This window comes from Pseudonaja textilis, chromosome 4, assembly GCF_049901715.1.
Source record: "Pseudonaja textilis isolate UNSWEBS1 chromosome 4, rPseTex1.2, whole genome shotgun sequence".
In the NCBI taxonomy this organism is placed as follows: domain Eukaryota; kingdom Metazoa; phylum Chordata; class Lepidosauria; order Squamata; family Elapidae; genus Pseudonaja; species Pseudonaja textilis.
This window is the reverse complement of record NC_141993.1, coordinates 53,394,354-53,421,872: the sequence shown is the minus strand read 5'-3', so window position 1 is coordinate 53,421,872 and position 27,519 is coordinate 53,394,354. Positions and strand designations below refer to the sequence as shown.

Genomic DNA, 27,519 nt, shown 5'->3' with positions numbered 1-27,519 from the left:
CAGAAAAGCAATATTAAGGGAGCATAAATAGATATAGATGCATTCTGTATGTATATATTTATATTCGCATGTGTATGTGCTTATTAGCTAAAAAAAAGACTATACTTTTATTAGGATACCATACATTTACAAAATTTTTTACAAGCTTTCAAGTTGCCACGATTTTTTACAATAAAGCAATGTAGTTTCTTTTTTTTTAAAGTTGGAAAAATATAAATAGTGTTTAAGCCACATCTGAAACAAACTATAGTGTGGGATATGTTTATAGTAATGCTACTTTTAGACCTACTATGGAAATGTTAAGTTGTACTAGGACTCTGCCAAAACTTACTAAAATAAACCTCTTCTCTATGGAATAATGATTTTCACATACTCAATGCAAGTATAAGTTTATAAATCATGAATTTATAAATTTTATACATTTTCATGGTCCTCAATCATTATAGAGCCCAGAAATACATAAATATATTTATGGAAAACAAATACAAATGCTTACATAGGATCCATAAAATTACTTATGAAGAGGCTCTTGTCTCCACAAGTTCAAATAAAAGAATCTGCACAATTTCAGGTAAGGAGTTGATTTAGTAGCTCAATGCAAATGAACCTTTTTGCAGATGGTTGACTCATTTAAATGTTGTTACACCCAGTTGTGTGGCAACTACTCATAGAAAAGGTTTGTTTGTTTTAAATGTTTACATTTAAAACTATGATTTAATCTGTAAAATGAAGAAGATCTAGAAATCCCTATCTATATGCTAAAGGAATAGGAGAAATATTGGCATAGCAGAAGCTGGAGATTTCTCCCAGTCCAATCCCACTGTCTAAAACCAAGGGTCTGCAACTTTAAGCACTCAAACAGCCATTTGGACCCATTTCCCACAGAAAAGAAAACAACACTGGGAGCCACAAAACCTGGGTGAGCGTGGCCAACTTGATGTCACTCATTCCCACCCAGTCACATGAACCCTCCCAGCCATGCCTACCCAGGTTTTGTGGTTCCCAGTATTTTCTTTTCTCTAGGAAACTTTCTCTCTCTCCCTCTCTCTCTCTCTCTCTCTCTCTTTCCTGCTCCTCCCTCTGTTTCTCTTTCTCTCCTCCCTCTCCCTCTCATCTCTCTTTCTCTCTCTTTTCCATCTCTTTCTCTCTCTCTCTCAATTTTCTCTCTCTCCTTTTCGCCCTCTCAAAAAAAATTAAAGAGTGCTGAGAGAATCCTGCTGTTAACAACTCATTGGGTGACAGAAGGTGGGCATGCATGCAGCACTGAGCAAAATGATAGCACATGTCCATCACGGAGTGAGACTCCAAATGTCAGGTGCAAAGTGAGTGGATTGGAAAGGAAGTTTGGGAGGTTTCTTCAGACTTTTCATTCCCAAAGAAAAATATAGCAAGTAAAGCTTCAAGAAGGTAACTGCTCACTTGTCAGCTGACGCTTTGGTATATAATCCTTCCACCCAATATGTTTGAAGGCAGGGGAGAGGGAGAGTGAAAGAGAGAGTGTTATAACCATGCTGAGGTTCAACCTGTGAGATTGAGGCAACCTGCCTGCCTGCTTTCTCCACCCGGTGGGGCGATTCTCCCCTTCAGCCCATGTTATGGTTCGCCGGCAGCAGGTGTGGACGGCTGAGGTCTCTCAGAGCGAGGACTCGGATGAGGGGCCTGCGTGTGATGCCGGGATAGGGTCACAACTATTGGAGAGTGAGGTGCTGCCTTCGGAGCTTGTGGAGTCTGGCAGCAGTGATGCAGAGAACCCCGAGGACCCTGTGCCCAATGCACGTGCGTGCAGGGCTGCTCAAAGGAAAGAACAGCTGAAGCAGCTTGGGCAACTCGGGAGTAAGGCAGCAAGGTGATGGCCTCTTCCATAAGGGATAAAAGCCAGCCCTCAGGGATGGGGTTCTTTGTAGGAAGCAAAGAAGTTCTTTCAACTCCAAGTTCTTGTGAAAGTCCTGTCTATTCTGGTTTCTTTTTGGAGACTTTTGGTTTTGGATATTTCCCTGCAATTAATCTTGTGTTCTTGACAGTCTTTCACAACCTTGAAAGGCTTGCTCTTATCTGGGACAATTAGTTTTAATGACTCTTTGCTGTAAAGGAACAGAATTCACAGAGACAGAAAAAAGGTTTGCTTCTATACATACTTTGTTTATTTGATTTGAACGAGGCTTGAGTCAGAACAGCCTGGATGGGATTTTTATCACCAATTCTCCCATGCTGCATTTAAGTGCATAGATGGCCGAGGAGTGCGCTCAGCCGGAGGATCCTGCTAGCCCCTTCCCCTCTCAGGGAAAGAAAAAGGATGGCACTTCTCTCTCTCCCTTTCCCCGACTGAAACAGGAATCAGCGCGGGGGGGGGGGTCATCTGACATCCCGTAACTTGCCTGGCAAGACAGGTACCGCTCTTCTTCCTCTTCCCTCTCCCCGCCAAGGCACACAGGAGTCATTGAAGACTCTTTAGCCCCTGCTGCCCCACTCACCTCTCCACGGTTGCCCATTGTCTCTCTCTCTCTCTCTCTCTCTGTCTCCCCCCTCTTACTCTCGTGTGTGTGTGTGTGTGTGTGTGTCTGTGTGTTTGTTCCCTCTTGAACCATTTCCAAAAAAAGGCAAGGGTTGGATTTTGTTTTTTTGGCTGATGTTGTTCCTTCTTCTTTTTTGGGTGCTTTTTACCATATGATTTAAATCCAGAGTCATTTCAGGTTCCCAGATAAATGAAGCTTTTTCATTCCCATTCTCTGTCTGATAATCTCACCATTGGCTGGCCCCGCCTCTCACCCATGCCTCTCACTCACTCTTCAGCTGCCCTGAGAAGAAAAGGGCAACGGCAGTGGATGGGGGCTTGCTCCATATTCCAGAGCAGGAGCAAAGCACCGCACTGACTGCCTCTTCTTCCGGCCCTTGTTGGTGCCGTGTGCACCTTGTGCTAAGTTTAAGTGTGCTGCACAAGGCGCTGCAAGAGCAGCGAACAGCTATGGTGGTGGTGAGAGGAATACAGAGAGACTTTCTCTCTGCCCCGAGACACTGTCACTGCTGCTCTCACCGCATCCATGGCTGCCCGCTGCTCTTGCAGTGCCTTGTGCAGCACACTTAAATTTAGCGTGCTTCACAATGGGGGAGACTGCCTTCCTTCCTTCTATTGGAGCCCATTACCACACGGAGCATTGGCTGCAGCCAGCCTAGCCAGTGTCTCAGGGCAGAAAGTCACACGTCTCCCCCAGTGGCCAAGGTGTGCACAGCACCAAGGGCCAGAAAAAGAGGCAAGTAGAGGTGTGCTTTGCTCCCACCCTGGAATAGAGAATGAGTCTCCATCCGCCACCATTGCCCTTCTCTTCCCAGGGCAGGCAAGGAGTGGGAAGAGAGGGTGAGAGGCAGGGCCAGCCGGTGGCAGGATCATGCAACAGGGAACAGCAGGAGAGGCCCAAAGAGCCACATGCAGCTCTGGAGCTGCACATTACCGACCCCCGGTCTAAACTAACTTATTCTCCCAATAAAGAAACTTGTTCCTATTGAATGAAATGAAAAGCACCTGGGTATTCTGGATCCTTACATAGTGGGAAGAACACACACAAATGCTATATAGATTAAACATAGATAGGATTACTCAGTAAATGATACTCTAAATAGGTGATTTCTGTTTGTACAGCTAATGATTAAGGAATAGCAATTCCATGAAGGATGCATATTCAGTGTCCAATCTCTACCCACCTGGTTGGGTCATTTCAATTATATGCTTAGCTGCCGTTCAGCCATTCAAAGAAAATAAGTCATCATGCAGCTAGGAATGTTTCAGTTCAATTTTGAGAATGTGGTAATAAAAAGTGTTGTGCTAAGATTATAGGTGAAAAGGTGAAGTGTTCTGAAGGTAACTTCACATGCTGTAAATCAGAGTTCCCCAACTTTTCTGGGTGGGCGGCCAAAAGGGGGGCTGAGGGGGGAAAGAGGGGATGGATTTGTGGGAGCAGCAGTTGCATGCATGTGCATGAGCCACTTTTGCAAGCGCCCACAGTGCTTGTGTCAGTGGGGCTCTGTAGAGGTAATTTCCCGTTAGGAGAATTACACAGGGAGACGTACACAGGGAGACGTAGTGAGAGTGATGCTGAATAACACACGACCAGCACATGGATACACTGAATAGTAAAATGTAGGTTTTACTTCCAGTAAACAGTTAAGCAAAGTCCAACAAGCAGTCCAAGTCATACACGGTTAAAGCAGTCAGTATTCAGTCCAGGGATAATCCAAATAACAAAGTCCAGTATCATAAACAGTTCAGTAAACAGACTCACAGCAAGCCAAGAAGAACGACGATCAGCAACAGTCAATAGGGAAAATGCAGGAACCAAAAACATCGACCATCAGAACATCTAGCAACTAGCAACTAACAACAACAGAACAGAACTAACAACCCAGGTTTCTGGCTCCATCTTATGGCCATTTGTGGAACCACACCCAATTACAATTTTAGCATTCCCTTAAAGTGACAGTATTAAATGTCTATCCTGGTTTATATATTTCCAACCCAACTGTTAGGTGACTATCAATTCCTAACATTCTCCCCTTTGGGTAGGACAATATATAACACCTTACAATTTAAGTCCATATCCTTCACAGCAAGCCTTATGCTTTACAGAGCCTTGGGCTTTTGTAAAATGATCTGCAATGTTATTCTCTGACATGCAGTACTCCAGTTTAATCATTTTACTCTGCACACATTGTCTCACATTTAAATATCTTAAATCTGTGTGTTTTGATCTTGTCTTTACAGCGAGATTGGAAACCATCTGTATTGCTGATTGGTTGTCTTCATAAACAACAATAGAATCTGTTACATCAATTTCCATGTCAATCAATAGTTGCTTATAACAAACTAAAACTGTACATAATAAGGGCAAACATGAGAATTCAGCCTCCATTGTTGATAAACTTAAATGTTTCTGTCAAATAGACCTCCATCCAATCAACACCTTTCTTAATAATACTACAGGACCTGACGTAGATTTACATGTATTTATGTCTGTAGCGAAACTTGCACTGGCATATGCAGTTAAACTTAGTTCATCCTTAGGCTCCAAATATAATGCATAATGCATTGTTTGTTTCAGATATCTTAACACACGTTTAGCAGCTTGTCAGTACCTTTCAGTTGACTCAGCATTAAACCTCGCTAATTGGTTAACACTATTTGCTATATCTGGCCTCGATCAATTACTGAGATAAGATAAGCTACCAATCAAGGACTAATAAACATCGTTATCAAAAACAGGACTTTGTACATCACTGTGACTAAACTCCTGGATCATTAGTGTCTTAGCTGGTTTACAAAGTTCCATTTTAAAATTCTTTCATAATTGGTTAATTTTATCTGCCTGTGAGATTTTGTATCCTCCCCTAGTTTTATCTATCTTTAAACCAAGATATTGTTTAATTTCACCTAACTGTTTTATTTTAAATTTCTTTTCTAAAAGTGAAATTATTTCAGTAGCTTCTTGTTCAGTTTTGATGATTAATGCTATGTCATCAGTGAACAATAGCAATAATGAAACTACACCATCACTTTTCCCTCTTGAACAAACATGGATCAGCCATGCCAGCTACAAAACCTATCTCAGTTAAATCCTTAACTAGACACTGGTTCCACTAGTTCTGATTGCTTCAAGCCATAAAGACTCTTTTTCAATCTCCAGCAATCAGTTGTATTATCATTTTTGATACTTAAAGGTTTCTTTAAATAAATAGTGTGTTGCAACATTGCATGCAGATATGCTGTCTCTACATCTAAATGATTTACAATGTATTTCTCCTTAGCTGCCCTTAATGTAGTAGCATGCAGAATAGGCGCAAACTCCTCATAGTAGGTAAGTCCAACAAGCAGTCCAAGTCATACATGGTTAAAGCAGTCAGTATTCAGTCTGGGAATAATCCAAATAACGAAGTCCAGTATCATAAACAGTTCAGTAAACAGACTCACAGCAAGCCAGGAAGAACGACGATCAGCAACAGTCAATAGGGAAAATGCAGGAACCAAAAACATCGACCATCAGAACATCTATCAACTAGCAACTAACAACAACAGAACAAAACTAACAACCCAGGTTTCTGGCTCCATCTTATGGCCATCTGAGGAACCACACCCAATTACAATTTTAGCATTCCCTTAAAGAGACAGTATTAAATGTCTATCCTGGTTTATATATTTCCAACCCAACTGTTAGGTGACTATCAATTCCTAACAGGCTGCAAACCCCCATGGTGCTCGCACGAATGAGTCCCCAAGCCCATGTGATGCTTGCGCAAGTGGGGCCATGAGCCCCCACAATGCTCATGCAGGTGGGACCATGAATGCTCATGCAAGAGGTGCTGCGAGTGTCCACAATGCTCGTGCAAGTGGGACTGCAAGCCGCCGCATGCACGTGCACCAACCAGCCACTCATCCTGCCCAGTTGCAAATAGACTGTGGCCCGTAGTGGGCCATAGCCCACTGGTTGGGGACCCTTGCTGTAGAAGGTTTCTTGTTAGAATTAATGACAAAAACAAAGGAAAGGGTAGGAAATGTCAGCCCAAAAAACCAACAGGCCAAAAACATTTAAAGAAAGCACAATCTTAACTGATCACATGTTCTATACAACTACTAATTTATTTTTCAGACTTGTACCTGGTTACTCCCAGCAAAGTGAGACAGAGTTTAATTTATGTCATTAGAGCAATTCACATCTGTACATTTGATTACTGATAATTATTACTTATATGGTTCATAAGCTTTAGAAATGTATCAATATATCTAAGAAATTTTCTCAAAGAAAACAAATTCCACATTTGCAGCATAGCACATTATGCTATGTATTTGTCACAAAACATTACTTAAATTTTAAAAGAGTAACTGCCACAAAATGTTCTTTTCAGTAACCAGAATTATCACTTATATTTAAGTTAACTTCTTAGCATTTTATAATTCTTATCCTTACCTTAAATCTATTTGTAAATAGCTCCAATTTGGGGAACAATTCTCTGTTGGTATACAAACTCTGCAAAGCTTTCAGACATTTCAACCTCACTTCACCTTGCTAAATTAAAAAAAAAAGAATTTAGTTTGTATAATAAAATAAAGAAAAGCATATACCATCATTTTATTAAATTATTTTCAGTAATATTTTATAATACAAAATTATATTTTATATTTATTAATTGTCTTTTTATTAAATATTTAGAATGATTTGCAACAGTACAATACGACAAGCCTTTACAGTGACAGTATGTGTCTGAAAATAACATCACCAATAATAATTTTGGCTTGGATTCAGAAAAGGTTTTGTTCCCATTACACTGCCTTTCAAATTTTCATATTTTATTATAAACAAGTAAATCTTTGAACAAATCTTTTCTTGTATACCTCTGTCAGTTGATAACTGCTAAAGTCATAATTTTAAAATGACAAGGATAGTTAATAAGGATAAAAAAGTAGCAACCAAGTTATTTCATGGAGTGGAGACAATAACTTGGTCCTCAAAACCAGTAAGACCAAGGAGCTTATAGTGGACTATAGAAGGAACAGATCAGATATCCAGCCGTTGCTTTTCAATGGAGACAGAGTGGAGCAAGTGGCCAGTTTTAAGTTTCTGGGTGTTACCATAAAAGAGGACCTGTGTTCACATTGCAGCACTGGTCAAAAGGGCCCAGCAGAGATTATACTACCTAAGACTTCTCAGAAAACAATAACTGAATGAAAAACTGCTGGTGACCTTCTACCACTGCACCATAGAGAGTATCTTAACTTACTGCACCTATGTATGATTTGCCAATTGCACAGTGGCAGATAGGACAGCACTCCAGATGGTTAACATCATTGTCCAGAAGATAATTGGTTGCCCTCTCCCCTTTATAGCTCCTGCTGCCTTAAAAAAGTTTAAAACATTCTCAAAGATCCTTTTTTTTTGAACTATTGCCATCTGACAGATGGTACAGAATAATAAAAACAAGGACAAATAGGCTGACAAACAGCTTCCATCCCAGGGCAGTAGCTCTGTTGAATTCTACTATATAGTGAGTGCAGTGTTGGTGCGGTGTCGAGAGATTTCAGTTCAATGTGTGGAGTGTAAAGGATGTGTGCTTGTGTTTATTTTCATGGTCATGATGTGCACTGAAGATGGTGTTTGATTTCGTTGTACGATGTGCAATGATAATAAAGTAAAGTAAAGTAAAAGTAAAGATTACTTTCCAAATAACTGATAAATTATTTATTTTGAATGAATAGAAATAAAAGTCCCCTTTCTGATTCTGGATTTAAAAAGGAGACAAAATCTTGAATAAGAAACCCCACCCACCCCACCCCCCAAAAAAGATCTGAACCCTCTAGGAAAAGTGATTTGACACACAGAGGTCGTACTGTCCAAATTGTCTGCTGATCAAGATTTAGGACTTTAATTGGAATATAAATAACCTCCGCAGGAAGCATCATTAGGTTTTCAGATCAGTACTATAATCTTAAAGAAAAATGTTATTCAAGTTATTTCAAAAAGCATTACACCTTTTAAAGGCACAAGACAAGGTTGCCCATTATCACCTTTGTTATTTGTATTGACTTTGGAAGTGCTGAATAGAAACATTAGAGAGGATCCAAATATAAAAGGAATGAAAACTAAGAAGGAGGAATTTAAATTACAAGCCTTCGCGGATGATTTGGTTTTTATTTTGGAAGATCCTCTAGGAACAGCTTTAAAGCTACTGGAAAAGATAGAGATGTATGGTGAGATGGCGGGCTTGAAAATAAACAAAGATAAAACAAAGATCTTGACAAAGAACATGTTACTAAAACAAAGAGATGAACTGGCAGATTTATTGAAAATTCAAGTTACGAATAAGGTTAAATATTTGGGGATACATTTGACGTCAAGATGCACTACATTGAAAGAGAATAACTATATTAAACTTAAACAACAGATAGCATCTGATTTGAAGAAATGGGAAAACCTACAATTGTCATTGATAGGTAGAATTTCAACAATCAAGATGAATATTTTACCCAGAATTTTATATTTGTTCCAAACCATACCAATTAGGCTTGGTAAAGATTACTTTGAAGAATTAAATAAAATTGTGTTGAAGTTTATATGGCAAGGTAAGAAAGCCAGAATAAAATTAAAACTTCTACAAGATGCTAGAATTAGAGGAGGATTTGGCCTTCCGAATTGGGAGTTGTATTACCAAGCTGCAAATTTAATGTGGGTTAAAGAATGGATAACATTAAGAAAGACTAGACTGTTGACATTAGAAGGACATGATTTATTACTGGGATGGCATGCTTTTCTGTGGTATAAGGGAACTAAATCGCAGGGCTATTTTAGAAGGCATTATATAAGGGAGTCTTTATGGTTGAATTGGGAGAAAATTAAGAGAAAATGTTATTTGAAAATCCCAGTCTGGCTATCAACTATTGAAGCCTTTTCTTATCCTATATTATATGAGAAGGAACAAACAGTTAGATATAGGGAAATATTGGATGAAAAGAGTGAACTTAAAACAATGCAAAAACTAGAAGAACAAGGCATAAAGATGAATTGGTTTTCATATGCGCAAATACATTCAAGGTATAGATTCTAAAGCGGAGGGATTTTATGATAAATTGACTGATTTAGACAGGATCTTGAAGGTACTGATGAAAAAGTGATTAATAAATTATACAGTTATTTGTTGGAAATTTTATTAGAGGAGGAATAAGTTAAAGAAACGATGATTGTTTGGGGGAAGAATTTTGGATATGGGATTGATTTGGAGAAATGGGAAAAATTGTGGTCTCAAAATTATAAAATGACAATGTCAACAGCTTATAAAGAAAACTTGTATAAGATGTTTTACAGGTGGCATTTTCCCCCGACAAGAATTGCAAGAATGTTCAAGAACAAATCTGAAAAGTGCTGGAAATGTCATCAGATACCTGACTCATACTACCATATGTGGTGGACTTGTGAGGACGCTAGAAAATACTGGACTAAGATTCGCATATGGTTGGAAAAAATGACAAAGACACATATAGACTTGAAATCAGAGATTTTTTTATTGGGAATCTTACCTGATATATATAATAAAAATTTGAAGTATTTGATTGTAAATATATTAACAGCGGCTAGGATTGTATTTGCTAAAAACTGGAAGAGTGAGAAAACTCCATCAGAGGAAGAAATTATTAAGAAAATATTGGATTGTGCTGAAATGAGTAAATTGACATTTGAAATTAGAGAACAAGAAGATAAACAATTTTATGAAGTTTGGGATCTTTTTTATCAATGGTTAGATAATAAAACATAATAATAGAACATTCAGATTTAGCATTAAAATTTTTTTTTTTCCTTTTTTTATATTATCTTTATAAAACATTATCAAGATAGATTTGGTATGATCTTATGATTTATTGCAAAATAAACTAAGTAAACTATAGTTATCTCGTTAAAATATGAATTAACAAAATTATAGATAAATGATCTTTTTAGTGATGATGTTAGGTTATACAATTATTGATTGATAATATGAGCTATTATGTAATATAATTATATTAGTGACTAGGAAATGGATGCACAAAAAAAAGTGGTAAACCAACCGATGCACTGTTTGTAAATTTATGAAGAAGTATGATATTTTTATGTTTTATGTGGTATGTCTATGTTGTTTTGTTGTTAAAATAAAAAACTTTTTTTTAAAAAAAGCATTACATCTTTTATATAGAAAAAATTATAAACAACTACAAATTTTAATTGTACTGGCAATTAAATATTTTTTCCTTTCTGTTTATCAAGGACTGTTGTAGCACACTGCTAACTACAGACAGCAATATTCTAGTTCTTTTTAATGTAGTAACATTGATATTTTGTTTAATAGGTTGAATAGATATACACAAAATGTATTACTTCAGATCAGGGGTGGGATTCAACCAGTGTTACTATTGGTTCAGTGACTACATTTTGCGTTCCGCATGTGTTTAAAAAAAGCTTTAAGCTGTGCCGCCCAGACAGCTGAAAAGCGCTGCACGCAGGTGTGCAGCGTTTGAAAAGCCACTGTTTTTTCAACTTCAGCTGTGCCACGCAAAGGAGTTGAGGTTGAAAAAGCAGGAAATAAAGGACAGGTAGGAGCCCGGGTGGATGGGTGGGCCAAACAGCAGCAGACACAGAACCAGTTCGGTGTCTGCTGCTCTTCAGAGCTACCGGTTCTATAGAGCTGGGCAGAACCGATAGCATCCCACCCCTGCTTCAGATATATAAAGATATATTTCCATATGATGAATAAGGAAAAAGAACAACAACAGAAGAATTAGCAACAGATATAAGCTTATCAATAATGGTTATATATAAATTAACGAAAATGGATTTGATAGACTATATCTTGTTGAAAAAGTATGAGAAAGCAATATTCTCTTTCAAATCAAAAATGAAAATAGCATATTTACAGCAATGCAGCACTTACTCTGTCATGAAGTGTCCAACCAACATATTTTAAATAACTATCATTCAGGAAGGCATCACTGTACATTTTCATCCACACTCCAATTTCTTCAATACAAACAGCTCTAATCTCAGCAATAGCATCACTATAAAAAAAAATGGTGAAAATGTATTGCTTAATTTTATGCATAGAATTACAGCAATGTGCTTATTTTTTTCTTAGCATTTTTCTCATTTAAATAATACTGGTATTTGTCCTTTATTGTCTCTAATGCTAATCAGCAAGGACGGTTTGAAATCAGAGTTATTTCATGATTTAAAGCATACAATGAAGAATTTACAGTTCTATAAAGTACCTGCACTTTTTTCTCAAATGCACAGCAGACAATCCATAAGTCCCATGTCAGGCTCAATTTTATTTTATTTTTTCAAAATCCATCTTTTCCATTAAGTTTTAAGCATATCCCTTAGTCTCCATATCCTGCTGTTGGAGGAGCCATATATATAACATTCTCTGCTCAAACTTTCTCTACAATAGCAACTTGGTGGCGTATGTGCGTGCGCTGGGTTAAAAGGAAATGATTGGCCCAAAGCCATCATGATGTTTCCATGAGAATGGGAGGATTTGAACCTTGGCCTCCCTGACTGTAATCCAACAATTTAAAATGCATAGTTTAAACAATTTTACTACACAGAGTCTTATAAAATGTCAATTCCTGGAGATTTTATTCCATCTATTTGATAACTTTTAAGCAGGACAGAGTAAAATGTTATTTTTGGCTGCTAATTAGGATTCACAATGTCTTTTTACTAACTTACCGATATCTATGGACAAATATTCCCTTGAAAATGGAATTCATCATATTTTCAATTTCATCCTGATTTTCTTGCAACTGAAATACAATTAAATATGCTTACTTTAATTCTATTTTTAAAAACTTATAAACAAATTACTGCCCTGGGGCATATCAACAGTTAATAACATTTTTCATAATCAAGACTGACTGAAATACATATTATTCATAACTTAAATATCACAGCTACAGTAGATTAAATTCATTTTTAAAAATATTTTATTGAAAATATTAATTATAATAGTAAAAGAAAATATGAGCTAACCTCAAAAGGAAAAGAGAATAAAGGAAAAAAAGTTATGTAGAAAGAAAAGAAAATAAAACAAAAAAGAAATATTTTAAAAATTATTTTCAATTTTCATCATAAGTACAAATTTGATAATTCATCACTCCGCTATAAAGTATCTTTTTTTCCTATGACCCATGTTTGATCCAAATGCAAGTCTATATATCACTAACATTACAGGCTTGCTGTCAGCAAGAAGTCCATAAAGAGATCCCAGAGTTATACATAGATTTTATTTTAACCTTGATCAAACAAATCAATTACTGTATATACTCGAGTATAAGCTGACCCAAATATAAGCCGAGGCACCTAATTTTACTACAAAAAACTGGGAAAACTTATTGACTCGAGTATAAGCCTAGGGTGGGAAATGCAGCAGCTACTGGTAAATTTCAAAAATAAAAATAGATACCAATAAAATTACATTAATTGAGGCATCAGTAGGTTAAATGTTTTTGAATATTTATTTCAAAGAAAAACAGTAAACTAGCTCTGTAAGTGGAAAAGAGAGTCAACAAAACCAATATGGTATCAACAATAACTTTAAAAGTACAAAAACCTTAGCTCAATCAGCAACCAAGCTAAAACACAAGAGTTAAAATCCTTCAAAACTGGATTCCTCCTCATCTGTATGTCCAAACAGAGCTTCAATTTTATCTGGTGTAAGGCTATCAGCATAGACATTGTCGTCGTCATCATTTAGTTCGCAGTCATCACTATCACTGCTGTCGTTCTCATACAAAGCGCTGTCTTCACTGCCATGATAATTGTGATAATAAAGTGCATGATAATTGCTAAATTAATTGCTAAAGTGCATGATAATCCTTTTTGTAATAGCATGTTAACTAAAGAAGAAATGAATTTGAGGGATGGTGCTCATGGCAAACTTTCTCTGCTTGGATTTTGGCTCAGAAGTCCTGAGAAACAATCACATTCCAATGGGCTTTAGTATCTGGGATATTAGACTTCCAGTATTCCAATATATTGGAGAAGAATAAAGGGTCTGAGATACTTTGTTGATAATGGTACTTTTCATCAATCAGGTGGTGGGCTATGAAGCAGGAAACAGACCAAGTGTACAGAGTGAGAAAAAAAGTTTCACCTAGACGTCATGATCCAAATCAGAAAATAAACCAGGATAAGGCTCAATCCAGGTTTTAGTTAAGAACCAAAAGTTGCAAACTTCATATTTCAACTTTTAAATTTTCTTCAGGTTTTAGCAGCCCCAGTGATAATGGTAACAGCACTGAAGTAATAGTAGACTTCTATGAAATATAACTAAAAAGGCATGTTGCTTTCATTAGTGTCAAGATAGCATGAATCAACATGGCATAAAACTCAATTGCAAGTTAACTTCATTCACTCTTGGCATTAAAAAATGCCACAGGGGGGGAATTATTATCTAATTAAAACTTTTACTAGGACAGTTGAGAATAAGTTTGATGTTCACAATTTCCTCTTTGAAAGAGACCAGTAAATAGGGAACAAGAAGATGAAGAAAAAGGCAAGAAAGACTGACTTACGAATCTTTGTATTGCCTTGTTGCCAATTCATGTTATTATCAACAGAGAGGGTTTAAAAGCATTTATAGCAAATTAGCATCCTTGATTAAGTTCACACACCACAAACATGTTTATCAGTGCTTTTCACACTGCAGTGAACAAAAATGGCATCATAGGAACAGGCTTATTCTCAGTCCAAAGGTTTGTTTCTGATTTCTTCCCTGATTTAAGGGAAATTTGGGAAACGATCTCACTATCATGAAAGGTTTAATTGATTCACTAACCCAAAAGAAGAAGATGATGATGACAGCGGGAGGCAGGAATCACTCTCTCCCTTGCAAGCCCCCCAGCGCCCGGGGCTGGCAAAAAAAGCAAGAGCCGTTCTTATGATCTCTCTCTCTCTCTCTCTCTATCGGAATACAGTCAAGCCCTTTACAGCATGCGCGATCCGCCGCCGCCGCTGCTTTGCACTTTGCAAATGCAAACACCACGGAGGGCTCCGGGATTTTGTGTTTTTGTTTTTGCAAAGAGATTGTTGGAAGATTGCTTCCAACAATCTTCATCTTTACTTCATTCAGATGCTGTTGTAGGATTTGATCTCTCAATTTTTCTTTTTCCTATCTAGAACGTTTGTCAGGTGCAGAAGATCAGTACCACATGTGTTCTAATTAAACTGATTTATTACTGCAGGATCCAATCTGGGTCAGTCGCCGGGACCATAGGTTTAGTCTTCCGAGCTTTCAGACTCGTGCTGGAGGGAACTTCAGGGAACTTCTCTATAGTAGAATGTATGCTTTGGGCTATTCTTTATGGGTATTTATGTGGTGCCTATGGCTTTTTAATTTTGTTTGGGGTGTTGATGCCTGACTATTAATCCTTTGGCTGTTGTTTGCTTATGCTGCTCAACTCTTGCCTCCTAAATACTTTATAAGCTGGAGATAAATCAGCATTCCTGTTAACTGGTAAGGGGCACATTTCCCCTTCAATCACTTTCCTGTCTGTATTTGTGTCTGCTCATGCAGATCACTGATCTCATGTAAGTGCCATTAAGGACTACTCATTGAGTACTGTTTGTCATCCAGTGACAAATCCATCTAGTGTGGTGCTGTCACCATTCTGCTGTTCAGAAAGAGGCTTTAAATTTGGGTCATCTTAAAAGAAATCTCCCTGTTCCAAAATGGGAGATTTTGGTGTGTGGTCACCTCATATACAAATACAGTAAATTGCAAGGGACTCTCATGAAGCTATATAAGCATACCTGCTTTAAGACCTCAGATCATCCTCTTGCCGGGGGTGGTGGTGTAACACTCTATTCAAGGTATGAATCCTTGCTTATCAGGAGACCTAATATTATACATAGAAAATGCTTTTCCTCTCTATGCCCAGCTCTGAATTATATATGGTATTCTGCCTACTTACATCTTTTTCTCTGTCAGCATCCATCACTTCCCTCCTCACCACCCATCTCAGTAAAAAAAAATCAGACATTGAACCAAACCAATAATTTTGAAATAATGGCCTCTCATAGTTTATTTATAAAACAATTTTAAATATTCAAATAAACTTTAAGATTCAAAAAAGTATAAAACTTCAAACAAAAAAAATTAAATATTGTTTTTTTTTAAATGAAAATATATTTCATTACAGAAAGATAAACAGCTTTAGTTTAATCTATCAAAATTGGAAAAAGTTAATATGCATTATTTTATATATGACATTTTATAATATTGCCACACTAAGTCAAGTGCTATGGAACCTGCCTTCTATTGAATTTGTGAAATGGAATTTTCTAGATGTTAGATACAATGCTTTTTCTGTTAAATTTACAGATTAAAAATTATATCTTCAGTTTCATAACATTCTCTATTCCAGATTACAAAAAAACCTTTCTTCCATATATTACACAATAAAATTCACTCCATTTTCATGGAGACCAAACTTCTTTTTTTGTGGCTCCTTTTCATTGGAACTCCCAGTAAAGACAGTGAAATTCAACAGAAAGTCACCAATGTCAACTTGCTTGTTTCAATTTTTGGCTAGAAACTAAAGACAACATTCATACCTGATTAATAATTGGGACAGTATCTCAAAATGGAAAGAGAGATTCTTAGATCCTACCCAATAATTATATCATTATACTATTTGTCACTTGATTAATAAATAGTTACCTATATCCTAGATAACTTGATAGAATATTTAATTTAATTTGAAAAGTGCATTAAGGACCATTTCCACTACATCTTGCATTCTACATCTTGCACTCACTCAAATGAATCTATTTGACATAATCTTGCATCCCATCAATATCATACTGTGCAGTATTTGAAAGATCAGTTCATGTTATTTATTTTTTCCTTCAGTTCAATAGCGCCTGCTTCTTGGAGACTGCCAGGACAAGTTCCTGCAGTTGAACCTTATGGATTTGTGAAATCCATAAGTGATTTGTTGTTTCCTCCTTCCTAGGACTCAGAGAAACTTTTTGCCCTACTGGCTTTGTGCTTAAGGCAGAACTAGAACTCATGGTCCCTAAGTTTCTAGCCTGATTCCTTAAATACTACATATCATGCAGCTTTATACCATCTAATTGCAAGGAATGTTCCCTAAGTTTCTAGCCCGATTCCTTAAATACTACACAATCCTGACTGACATCAGGTGGGTAGAAATCTGGCAATGGATGTGATAAGTATTTGGGATGAAATGATTTCCTAACAATTTCACTGTGCCTGTCTGTCCCACCAAATCAGCCCAAAGCTTTGGGATATCAATATCTGTGGGTCTATTCCAGTGCTAAAGTCTAGCATAGTTATGTGAATTCTATCCACAAGGAATCAGCCAGAAATGACTTGAACAAAGGTAATCAATAACATTCTCCAATATACCTTTTCCTCCTCCCCTCTTGCCTGATCTACGCACACATATTTGTGTACTGCATGTAAACTATTTAACAAAAATGTGGATGGGTGAAGGATAATATTTTGCTAACCCAGACAGACTGTGATTAATTACTATCTTATTCTTAAAGACCCGGCTGTTCTCCTAGACCTTGAGGTAGAGTGGGTGGAACCCTTTATTAGATATATTTGTCACATGCTGCAAATGTTTTGATATTAGTTCTCTGGATTTACTATTTGTTTATTTTCCTTGCTGCCCTTTTCATTTATCTTATTGTATGCACATGTTTTCATATTGCTCACTGTGTAGGGATGGTTTGGGCAGTGCCCAACTCCAATTAAATAAATAAATAAATTTCTCCCTCAACTAGCCAAAATGAAAGAAAAAATACAAAGCAATGTTCACTGTAATTATGCTGAGTAAATAAACAAAATGTTATTTTAAAATGAACTGAATTGTATAGATGAGTGTTTACCTATCCAAAGTGTTATGTCAATATGTAAAATCTTGAAAATTTAAATTATTAATATATTATAACTTAACAAACTACATATCATGAAGCTTTATACCATCTAATTACAAAGAATGTTTTAATTCTTATTCACTATAAAAAGGCTGCAGGATTTCTGTTAAATATTAACCAATACAGAATGATACAAAGAATCATTTGTTTTAATGATGCTTGAAAACCGATCGAATTTTATTTATATTAAAGGCACAGTTTATATGCAAAAATCAATTGCAGTTTCATAGTTTTGAGCCTGCTGGTCTGAACTGTAAAGATACTGTTAATTTGTATCTTTTCTGAATTGCTTTTTAAAGGTGAAAAACTATGACAATCATTCTAAATAGCCATTTACCTCTTTCCGTTTTTGAAGAAGCAGCTCCAGTCTTTCATTAGCTCTTTTACCAATCATTTTGTTTCTTTCAGCTTCATACTGTCTTTGTGTATTATCCTGATGAATACTCAGGTTTAAGGCAACATTCACAAGAGCAGTCATAAGCTTCATAGCTAGGAAAATTACAAACGAAAATCAGTTCTTCTTTTCCATGCCCAAATGCAAATTTTTGAAACAATTATCTGCTTAACACTAACTAGAAGCCAAAGATCTATTTGAGTTGAGGTAAAATTCAATATAACAATCAGCCAGAATCTGTAATTATGCCTTACTCATAACAGTATATCAATGAACTTAAAATTAACCTCTTGGCAAATCCTATGTATAATATTGCATTGCAATTTTCCACAAATCCATTATGGAAATCAGATGGCTTATTATTGTTTTCAAAGTAGTTCAGTATGTAATCCTGAAGCTTATATCCAATAGTTCTGATGGCAAAAAAAAAACAACCCACAGAATTTTCTGATATGGATCCCATTAAAAATGTAGTCATTAATAACAAATAATAAAGATACCAGTACTGTTCAGGATTCATCAGAATCCATGCCGGGCTTTAGTTTATGCAAGTCCTAATTGCATCAACACAACGTGCACTTCTGCTTTATCCTAGGTTTTGACAGAGCTATACTCAAGTTCAAGGAAATATGAGTACTGTATAACATTCTAAAGCCTCTGACTGTCCATGCATGGATGAGAGAGAAAGGAAGGGATGGGGTTGCATGTACAACTTTCTTCTCTATTCTATCTGCCTAAATATGGCTATTGCTATTTTACATTCTGATCATCAGCAATTCTTTTCCAGAATAAATCTAACCATTAATTTCAATGGACATTACTAAGAGTAGGAAAATTTATTCCTTGCAGAGCAATTATTTCATTTCTGAAAAAAAGTGAGAGCAGGAAAGAAATATACTTCTTTCAATGAAATGGTGTAAATTTTCATTTGGACTTCCTCGCAAAATAGAGGACATGGTGACTTCATTCAAACTATTTTAATTTAAAATTTAATTATATTTATATTACTTTACATTTTACATTTCATGAGATCCAATCCAATTTACCTTATTTGCAGTGTTGTCATTTGCAGTAATTTATGTAATTTGCATTACACACACACACACACACACACACACACACACACACACATATATATATATATAATAGACATTAAGAAATTACAGACAAGCCATCTCCACAAGTGGTATACCAGTAACAGACTAGTCCTCTACCAAATTAAAACATGTCTATATATTAAAAAGTTTCTTTCTAAGTTTATTTGTACAATTTCATATAAAAAATGTAATACAGGACATGTTTATAAAAACAGATATTATGTTTTATGGCTTTTGTAATTCTTTTGTAGGAAAATAGATTAAAAAGAAAGTATATGCAAAAATTTTTTTTACAATACCTTGTTTTCCCCAGAACTAGTTGATCCAAGCATTTGTGCAAGCGTACTGTTTCAAACCAGAACAATCATACATTCTTTTCGAATTCTCACACATAAACACTCCTCTGAATAAATTGTTCCAAAGATAATAAAATACCAATAACAACACACAGATTTATCATAATGTAATGATTACTTTGTATGCTTTGTCTTTAAAATATACCTACCAGCAAGTGTACTGGTATGTCTGAAAGCTCGAACCTGCGAATCTGACAAACCAGTCAGCAATGAGATCACTGTGTCCATCATATATTCATCATAGATGATGCTATATTGACATTGTCGTATTAGTACTCCTATGAATTCACAAAAATTTGATCGGAATTTTTTCCACTGTGGCCCAGGCATTGTAAGTGGATAATCACCGCTGTCCTGCAGGAAGATCAAGCACATACTGTCTTTAAAAAAAAACATGTTCAAGCTTCTGGTCAACTTCTTTTCTAATTAAAATATGAAGTTTTAGTGCAGCTTAAATTTTATCTGAATGATCAAAAACATGGTAATTTCAAATAAAGCTACATTGTGCTGATAACCAGGAAAATAAAAGTGATGAACATGAGGCTTATTTTTTAAAACACAGAGACAAATGGAGAGATGTGCAAAATATTACATATGAAACAACTTCTGGTGGTCTGTATCCAGAACATAGCATGCTTCTCTGGGTGTGAAATTTGTATTTCAGGTAGAAGTATTCCAATATGGGAAAAGCAGAAAATGGCACTGCAATCAACAACAGCAAAGGGAACAGAAAAAGGAAGACAGTGGAAAGGTCTAGGAAGGACAAGGGAGCTAACTGGATATGTTATGTTTAATTTCAATGATGGAGTTGTCAACAAGTTAAGGAAACATTGATGTCACACCATCCTTGCTCCTGAATTCAAATGTGGTATATCCAACCAGTCTATCTGCCCCTTCCTCTAAGGTTCCCAGCACTATTGGAATATTCTGCTCTTGAACTGAAAGATAGTGGTACCATAAATTCTTTAAAAATATATTAATTATATAAATAACTCAATTAAGCTAAAGAGGTGGTAAAGAAATAGACATCAGGAAGACTTTTGGACGTATAGGTACACAGGTCAAGGGAATAAGAAAGGGAGAGACCATCAAACTTATCCTTCATGCTCTGAATGATCTCTACAAGCGTGGGTGGGTGGGTGAGAGCGCGCGCGCGCACACGCACACACACACACACACAGGAATAGATAGCTGGCTGAAGCTTACAGCAACCAACATTTTGGAGGTTTTCGTGTGGCTAAATTGTAACCTGAATTACAATTCTGTTCAAGCACAAAACAAAAATATTTTACTTTCCTGATATCTCTCATATGGAAAGACAAGATAGAAATAGTATTTTCAATTCAATTTTACTGCATTTCATATGATGTTTTGATTTTCGTATCTAACCTCACTTTCACTAATTAAAAATTATATTTTAATAATTTCCAAGAGCTCATCATTGTATCTTTTAAGTGTCAGGTAAAACACTTGGCATGTCTCTATATTTTAGTTGGCTACATTATCACAATACACTCTATATGGAGGTACTTATTCAGATTATAGGGCTTCGATTAGCTAGAAAACAGTAGCCCAGTTAGTAGCTCACATTTGTTACTCATAAAGCCATACATAGCTCAATAAAAAGGTAGGAACTTTTACATAACTGAAATAGATCTAACTGATTTGTGTCTTGGAAAAACATGCGGGCAAGTCAAATTTCACAAGAAAAAAAACACAGTAAAGTACAAGAGAAGAAAAATAGTAGAATAGTTATCCACAGAAATATTTTGAAATTTACCAGAATCTGGCAGGGAACAATCAATGTTACGATTTAAAGAGATGGGTAAAAACAGCAAATGGTTAGATTTGTTTGGAAGAAGAATGCTGGAACGATATTAGGACTTAAGGGTCTTCAGAGCTGAGCAGTAAAGAAGTGCTTTGGAGCATGCCAGAGCACTTATGTAGTAGCTGTCTGTATATCTTTAAATAAAATGACTTCCTTTGATCATACGTGAACTGTGGACAGCAGCTGCATAATCCCAGGAAAAGACATGATGATGATGTTATCCATTCAGTCATGTCCAACTCTTGGCAATTCTGTGGGCCAGGTCTGTCCATATTTCTGATTTTGCACTATTTCTTTAAGTTATTCTATGCTCGGCTTGTTGTCAGCTTTGATGGTGGGAAAAGACATAGCTATTTTAAATGTACTCTTTAGCTCTGGATAGTACCTCAATGGGTTGTTTTAAATACAAATTTTAAAACAGTGGCAGGGTCTTCTTTAAGATAAGACACGATGAATGTTGGTAGTGATACAGAAATGTCACTGCCTCTATCAAAACAAAATATAGGAGCCTTCATGCAATCTATGTATGTTTACTGAAAAATAAATAAGCTAACTATACAGAAATGAATGAGACTACTAAATCTTACACATTACACCATTAAAGTTATTTTCAAAATATTTGAATTAATATGTGTTCACAACTTTCAGTTTATTGTATAAGAAAATACTGCAAGTATTATATCATTAATACATATTTTATATACCAAATACGTAGCCTACAATTTTAATTTCAGAATTAGTTGATACATTCTTTAATTGCTGTCAGAATAGAATAGTTTAGTTTAGTTTACTTTGTCATTACACTTCATACAACAAAATTAAATACCATCTTCAGTGTACATTAGGACTATGAAAATAAACACAAACACACATCCTTCACACTCCATATATTGAATGGAAAACCCCTGATATTGCATTAATATTGCACTATACAGTAGAATTCAATAGAGTTACTGCCCTGGGATAGAAGCTGTTTTTCAGCCTATTTGTCCTTGTTATTATTATCCTGTACCATCTTCCAGATGGTAATAGTTCAAAAAAAGGGTGCCCAGGATGAGATGGATCTTTGAGAATGTTTTGAACTTTCTTAAGGCAGCGGGAGCTATAAAGCTCTTCCAAAGAGGGAAGAGGACAACCTATGATCTTCTGGGCAATGATGTTAACCCTCTGGAGTGCTGTCCTGTCTGCCACTGTGAATTGGCAAACCATACAATATACTTCCTTAAATAATTAGATCACACAATAACATTCTCTACATGTCCAATTTTAGAGATGCTTCAAACATATTTTGTGTATATACAGTACCATACCTCATCAAATTCTTCAGTCATTTTCCTGATAATTTCTGCATTTTGCATGTTTCTAAACATTTCAATCCTCACAGTTCCTGAAATAAAGTAAGTATAACCATATTTTATTATATTTAAATATATCTTTATTTTGAACACAAACAAACATGTTAAAGAACATAATGGAAAATGAGTAAACATATAGGATTTTCTTTCTGTATTTACATTTAGCAGCCGATTATAAAATTTGATGATATTGCCCTGTTTTTTTTAGAACAACTGATAGTTCTGAGCGAAGAACAGGCGGCAGCTGTAGCCAGGAGGCTTTTGTAAATCTATTTTTGTGCATCAATTACATTCATCATTCCTGAACCATGCCTTACTTACACTGCCCTTGAAGACTATCTGGAAACTTTATTTGATCCAGAATGTAGCAATGTGGATATGACAAGAGTTGCTTGAGTTAAGTGAAAATACTTTTGTTACAAAGTGCAAAAAAATTAATTATGGAATTCTTTGTTTTATTTAGCAAACATATCATCTCCCATCTTAATCACGTAACTCTTGTGGCTAAAATGGATAAAAATAAAAACAGAGTAAAAAGTATTAAAATAAGTAAAATTATGTTAATGTTTAGTTAAGTACAAAATTATGTTAAGTACAAAAATGGAATTTTGGTGCAATTATGATGAAGTACATTGTGGATAAGAAAAAAATGTGTAAAATGTATAAAAATGAATGTATGTCAGTATGTAAGATAACTAGAAAAATATAGGACTCAACGTATCCATTCTTTATAAGAAATGTTTATTATCATGTAAGAACTTTCTTATTGAATATTAATAACCCTGGTATGCAGAGGATGCTGTGTTTTTGGCTGAGAATGAATTGTAGGGAATTACAAGTAGACAAATATATGTTGTTGTTACAATGTTTACCAATGAAAGGAAAATGAACAAATATTAAGTTTGAAAATACTGGCAGAAAGGTGGTAAACCTGTTCTATTTGTCAAGAGAAGTAACAATAACTGAATGTGATTCTAGCCAATCTGTCATATTGATGTGAAAGATAAGAATGTCAGGAGAAACAAAAAATGCAGTGAGAATTAATTGCTTAAGAAATATTTAATAACAAAATCAAGGCTATAGTTAGGAATAAATAGTACTTACAAGTCATCCTCATCTTACAACTATTTGTTTAATTACTGCTTGCAGTTAACACGGCACTAGAAAAAGTGATTTATGACTGTTTTTAACATTTATGATCATTACAGCTTCCTCGTGGTCACATGTTTATGACAATTGCAGTGTCCTACAATCATGTGATCAGCGTTTGCAACCTTCTGACAAGCAAAGTCAATGAGGAAGCCAGATTCATTTAACAACCATATTACTAACAGAACAACTGCAGTGATTCACTTAGCAACTCTGGCAAGGAAGGTTGTAAAATGGGGGAAAACTCACTTAACTCTCTTGCATAGTAATGGAGATTTTGTAAATAAATATGGAAAACAAACTAAAGGTTAGGAAAGCCAAAAGTTGGGGTTCAGCTTTTTTGGCTATATCAGCAGGGGGAAAAAAAGATGAAAAGTGATATGGTTTAACAGCTAACAGACAGGATAATCCTGGTAGGATTGAAACAGAGCTGATAAAAGACAGTATTAAGTGTCAAAATTCTGTAATGAATTATTTAAAAAATAGTTTTGTGAACAAAATTTCTAATTTATGAAAAATTAGTCATGCCAGATCAACCTCATTGTTTCATGATCAATTTAGTTGACCATGAAAATGTAAGAGACATAACATATCCTGTTTTAGTATAAATGTTTGACAGTTTTCATGAAACTTTAATAGGCTGGATCGTACTATTAGATGGACACAGAGCTGGCTGCATCCATCTAATACCACCAAATCACTGTCTATCAATGGTTCTTCGGCATCCAATAGGAAACAGTATTGCATGGTTCTATTTTAGGCAGCATGCTGTTAAACATATTTTTTCATGATCTGAGTGAGGGGTACAAAATAGGATTATATAATTTGCAGATGACACGGTGGTAGGGGAATAGCAGACACCTAAAAGAACAGATGACACAGCATCCAGGTACCAGGATAAGATGGTCATGGCATTGCTTAATTTGCAAAGGATAGAGATTTACAACTGGTTATCATCATCATATTTCACCCGAAGAAAACAAAAGTGTTTATCCGGTAGACTTGTGTAGATGTTAAAAAGGAAAGGAGAAAGCACCAAGCTCTGTAGCACCCTATCTAGTAGTAGAGGCTGTGGGTGGGACCTGTCCTCCCAATCCTCTTTGACTAGAATCAACCCTGAGGAAAAGAGGTGAACCAGTGAATACCACCTCCAGTCCTCTGAGCTGATCCAGAAGGATACCATAGTCAATGGAATTAAAAGTCACCAAAAGGGCAATTAGTTTTGTCTAATATAATGGGGGGCAGCAAAAGCTTTTTAAGAAGAAGGCAAACCATGGTCTCTCTAAGAGGCAAAGAAATAACCCCCTCACTCGAAGAATTAATATGACCAGAACCCACTAACATTACTCAGGCCACTAACTAGCCAGGATGGATCTAAAAACAGGTGGCTGCAGTCACAATCTTAAGAACCCTGTCTATTTCCTCAGGTCCAACAGGTTCAAACCAGATAACTTCTTTAAGCATCTCCTCTGGACCTGTAACAAAGCCAATGTCCAACTGGGAACGAAACAGTGACATTATCTGACAGATGTTATGCAAATTCTTCTGCATGCCCTGTAAGAGGATCTTCATGCCCCTTATCCAGAGGGCCTATGTCACCCAAAACAGGACTTTGGATGCATTAAGGATGAAATACTGGCGCTTCATCATCCTTGCTGCCATAAGATAGGCCTTAATAGCAGCTCTAACCTACATTTGGTTGAGTTTGTTGAGCATCAATGGCACTCAAGATGTCTCTTCTCCCATTTCTTCTCCCTTCTCTGTAAACCACAAAGGTGACAAGATCCTCAAAAGGAAAGAATTTACACAGGTACAATCCAATCTAAGGTCTCAGCTGCTCCATTATTCCAAGTGGCAACCAAAGCCTCAGATGAACCACATAGCAAACCAAAATGGATAACCCACAACTCCCTCTGAAGCAGCTAAGGGTCACACGGTTGCTGGAGGTGGACCAATCTAATGATCCAACTTCTGTGCAATAGGAAGTGACACAAGAGAAACCCGTGGAAGTCAAATAGAGAATAGACCATGACAAAAGAAACATCAAAAGCTCCCCCAGTTTCAGATCACATTGCCAATAGTTCAAAAGGAACATCAAATCTGAAGAGTGAATACTATCTTGAATCATGCTTGAATAACCTAAGATAAGACCATTTAGATAGGACCATAAAATCCCAAGCCACCTCAGATCCTACTCAGAAGCAAGATAGCTTGGGGAACTCCACTCACAATCCAAAAATTGTGTCAAAGAACTCAGGCAGGGAGATTGCAACATGAAGGTTGGTACAAGAGCAACAATCTCCATTGATCCCTACAGCCCAACTTAAGAAAAATGATCTCACAACTGGGGTCCTGCAGAGCAGGGCTCTGGAATGCCTTAATAATTTCCTGAATAACAAACAACATACCCTGACTCCTGCCCTGGAATCTGGTTGAAATTCAGCTGGGCAGATTTCAGAAAGGAAAACCCCTACTTTCAGAACTCAACCAGGTCTTGGTAACTTAGGTCAGCCTTCGTCCACAATCAAATCACAGGTCCATTTCTTTTTCAATTATTACAGTATAATCTCTACATAGTAAAAGTTAAGAATGACATCTTTCAGCAAATTGGAATGTATATTACATAATTTTCTGGAGATTCAAAAAAGAAAAACAGTAAAATGATACACACAAAAATTTGGATACACTTTGTGTCAGTCTTTTTAACATATTTTTGGCAGAAATAAGTATTGCCTATAAAGTGTAGTCATGACAGACTCTAGGGAGTGCTGCTCATTTCCGATTCTAAGCCAAAGTGTCTGAGACACTTTCATACATTCCAGTAGCTGAGAGCTGAGAGAGTCTGAGAGACACTTTCGTCATAATGTGGCCAGCCTTAAAATTCAGACACAATAACCTTCCCACCAAACCATTACCTATTTATCTACTTCATTTGTATGCTTTTGAACTACTAGTTTGCAAGAGCTGGGGCAAGTAACGGAAGCTCACCTTGTTGTACGGCACTCAGGTCTCATATCCAAGTTGGCTGTTGGCTTTCCAGCTGACTAACTGACAAGCCCAGCATCTTAACTCTGACCCATCAATAATCTTTTAATTCTTGCTTTTGGAATCTTCTCCCATTTTCCTAATTCAGAAATATTTTAGATTTCTTTGCATATAACTAACTTTGTGGCTTAGTCAATACACACGTAGGGTAAATAAGTAAATAATAGTTTATTTTAAGGTAGTATATTATAATTGAAATCACAGACACCACTACTGAATGCAATGGATACCCAAGTGGCAAAAAGGAGGAGAAATAGTAGTAGTTGTTTATTGGCTTGTTCCTGATTTCTTTAAGAACCATACCAAAACCACTAACTAAGCCACAGAGGAGAATCCCCAAAATTCTCTTGTACAAATAAGTTACTGAGTAAATAATTATATTGCAACTAGGGTTTTTTTGTTTTTGCTTTTATATGTTCAAAAATTAGATTTATTTAATTTCAATATTCTCCTGTATATTGGAGCTGGTGGATGAAACTTTTTCAAAGTTATTTTCTTTGCACTTAGATTTGCATTTGGATAAAAGGTTACTCTAAACAAACTTGCTTGGAACATAGGCTGAGATATATATCTACATAATTGTGACAAAATTTCTCATTTCCAGAGACAATATTAATTAATTAATTAATTTCTGAGTAAGTTTGCTGAGCTATTTATGAGGCTAATTTACTTCAGTGAAACGACGTTTGTTGTATATTATATTAGGTAACATTATGACAGTTGTTAGATAGGAAGCAAGACAAACCAGAAATAAGGGAAAGTAAAAGAAGGGACCACAAAACTAAAATTACATTGATAACAGAAAAGATAAGGATCAAGTTTAA

General features: G+C 36.0%; 1 protein-coding gene across 3 annotated transcripts in view; it reads right to left on the bottom strand.

Annotated features, from left to right (window-relative positions):
• STAG1 (STAG1 cohesin complex component) overlaps nt 1-27,519 on the bottom strand; it is a 189,393-nt gene that overhangs the window by 50,112 nt on the left and 111,762 nt on the right. For 2 of the 3 annotated variants that reach the window (XM_087933066.1, XM_026701353.2), the window contains exons 6-11: nt 22,457-22,533; nt 19,468-19,672; nt 17,809-17,960; nt 12,234-12,307; nt 11,437-11,560; nt 6,951-7,049 (exon numbers count right to left, since the gene is read on the bottom strand). In XM_087933066.1, the coding sequence (XP_087789192.1) occupies nt 6,951-7,049; nt 11,437-11,560; nt 12,234-12,307; nt 17,809-17,960; nt 19,468-19,672; nt 22,457-22,533 (731 nt within the window). Of the gene's footprint in view, nt 1-6,950; nt 7,050-11,436; nt 11,561-12,233; nt 12,308-17,808; nt 17,961-19,467; nt 19,673-22,456; nt 22,534-26,638; nt 26,775-27,519 lie in introns of those variants that run through there. The other variant, XM_087933067.1, reaches the window with a different exon arrangement.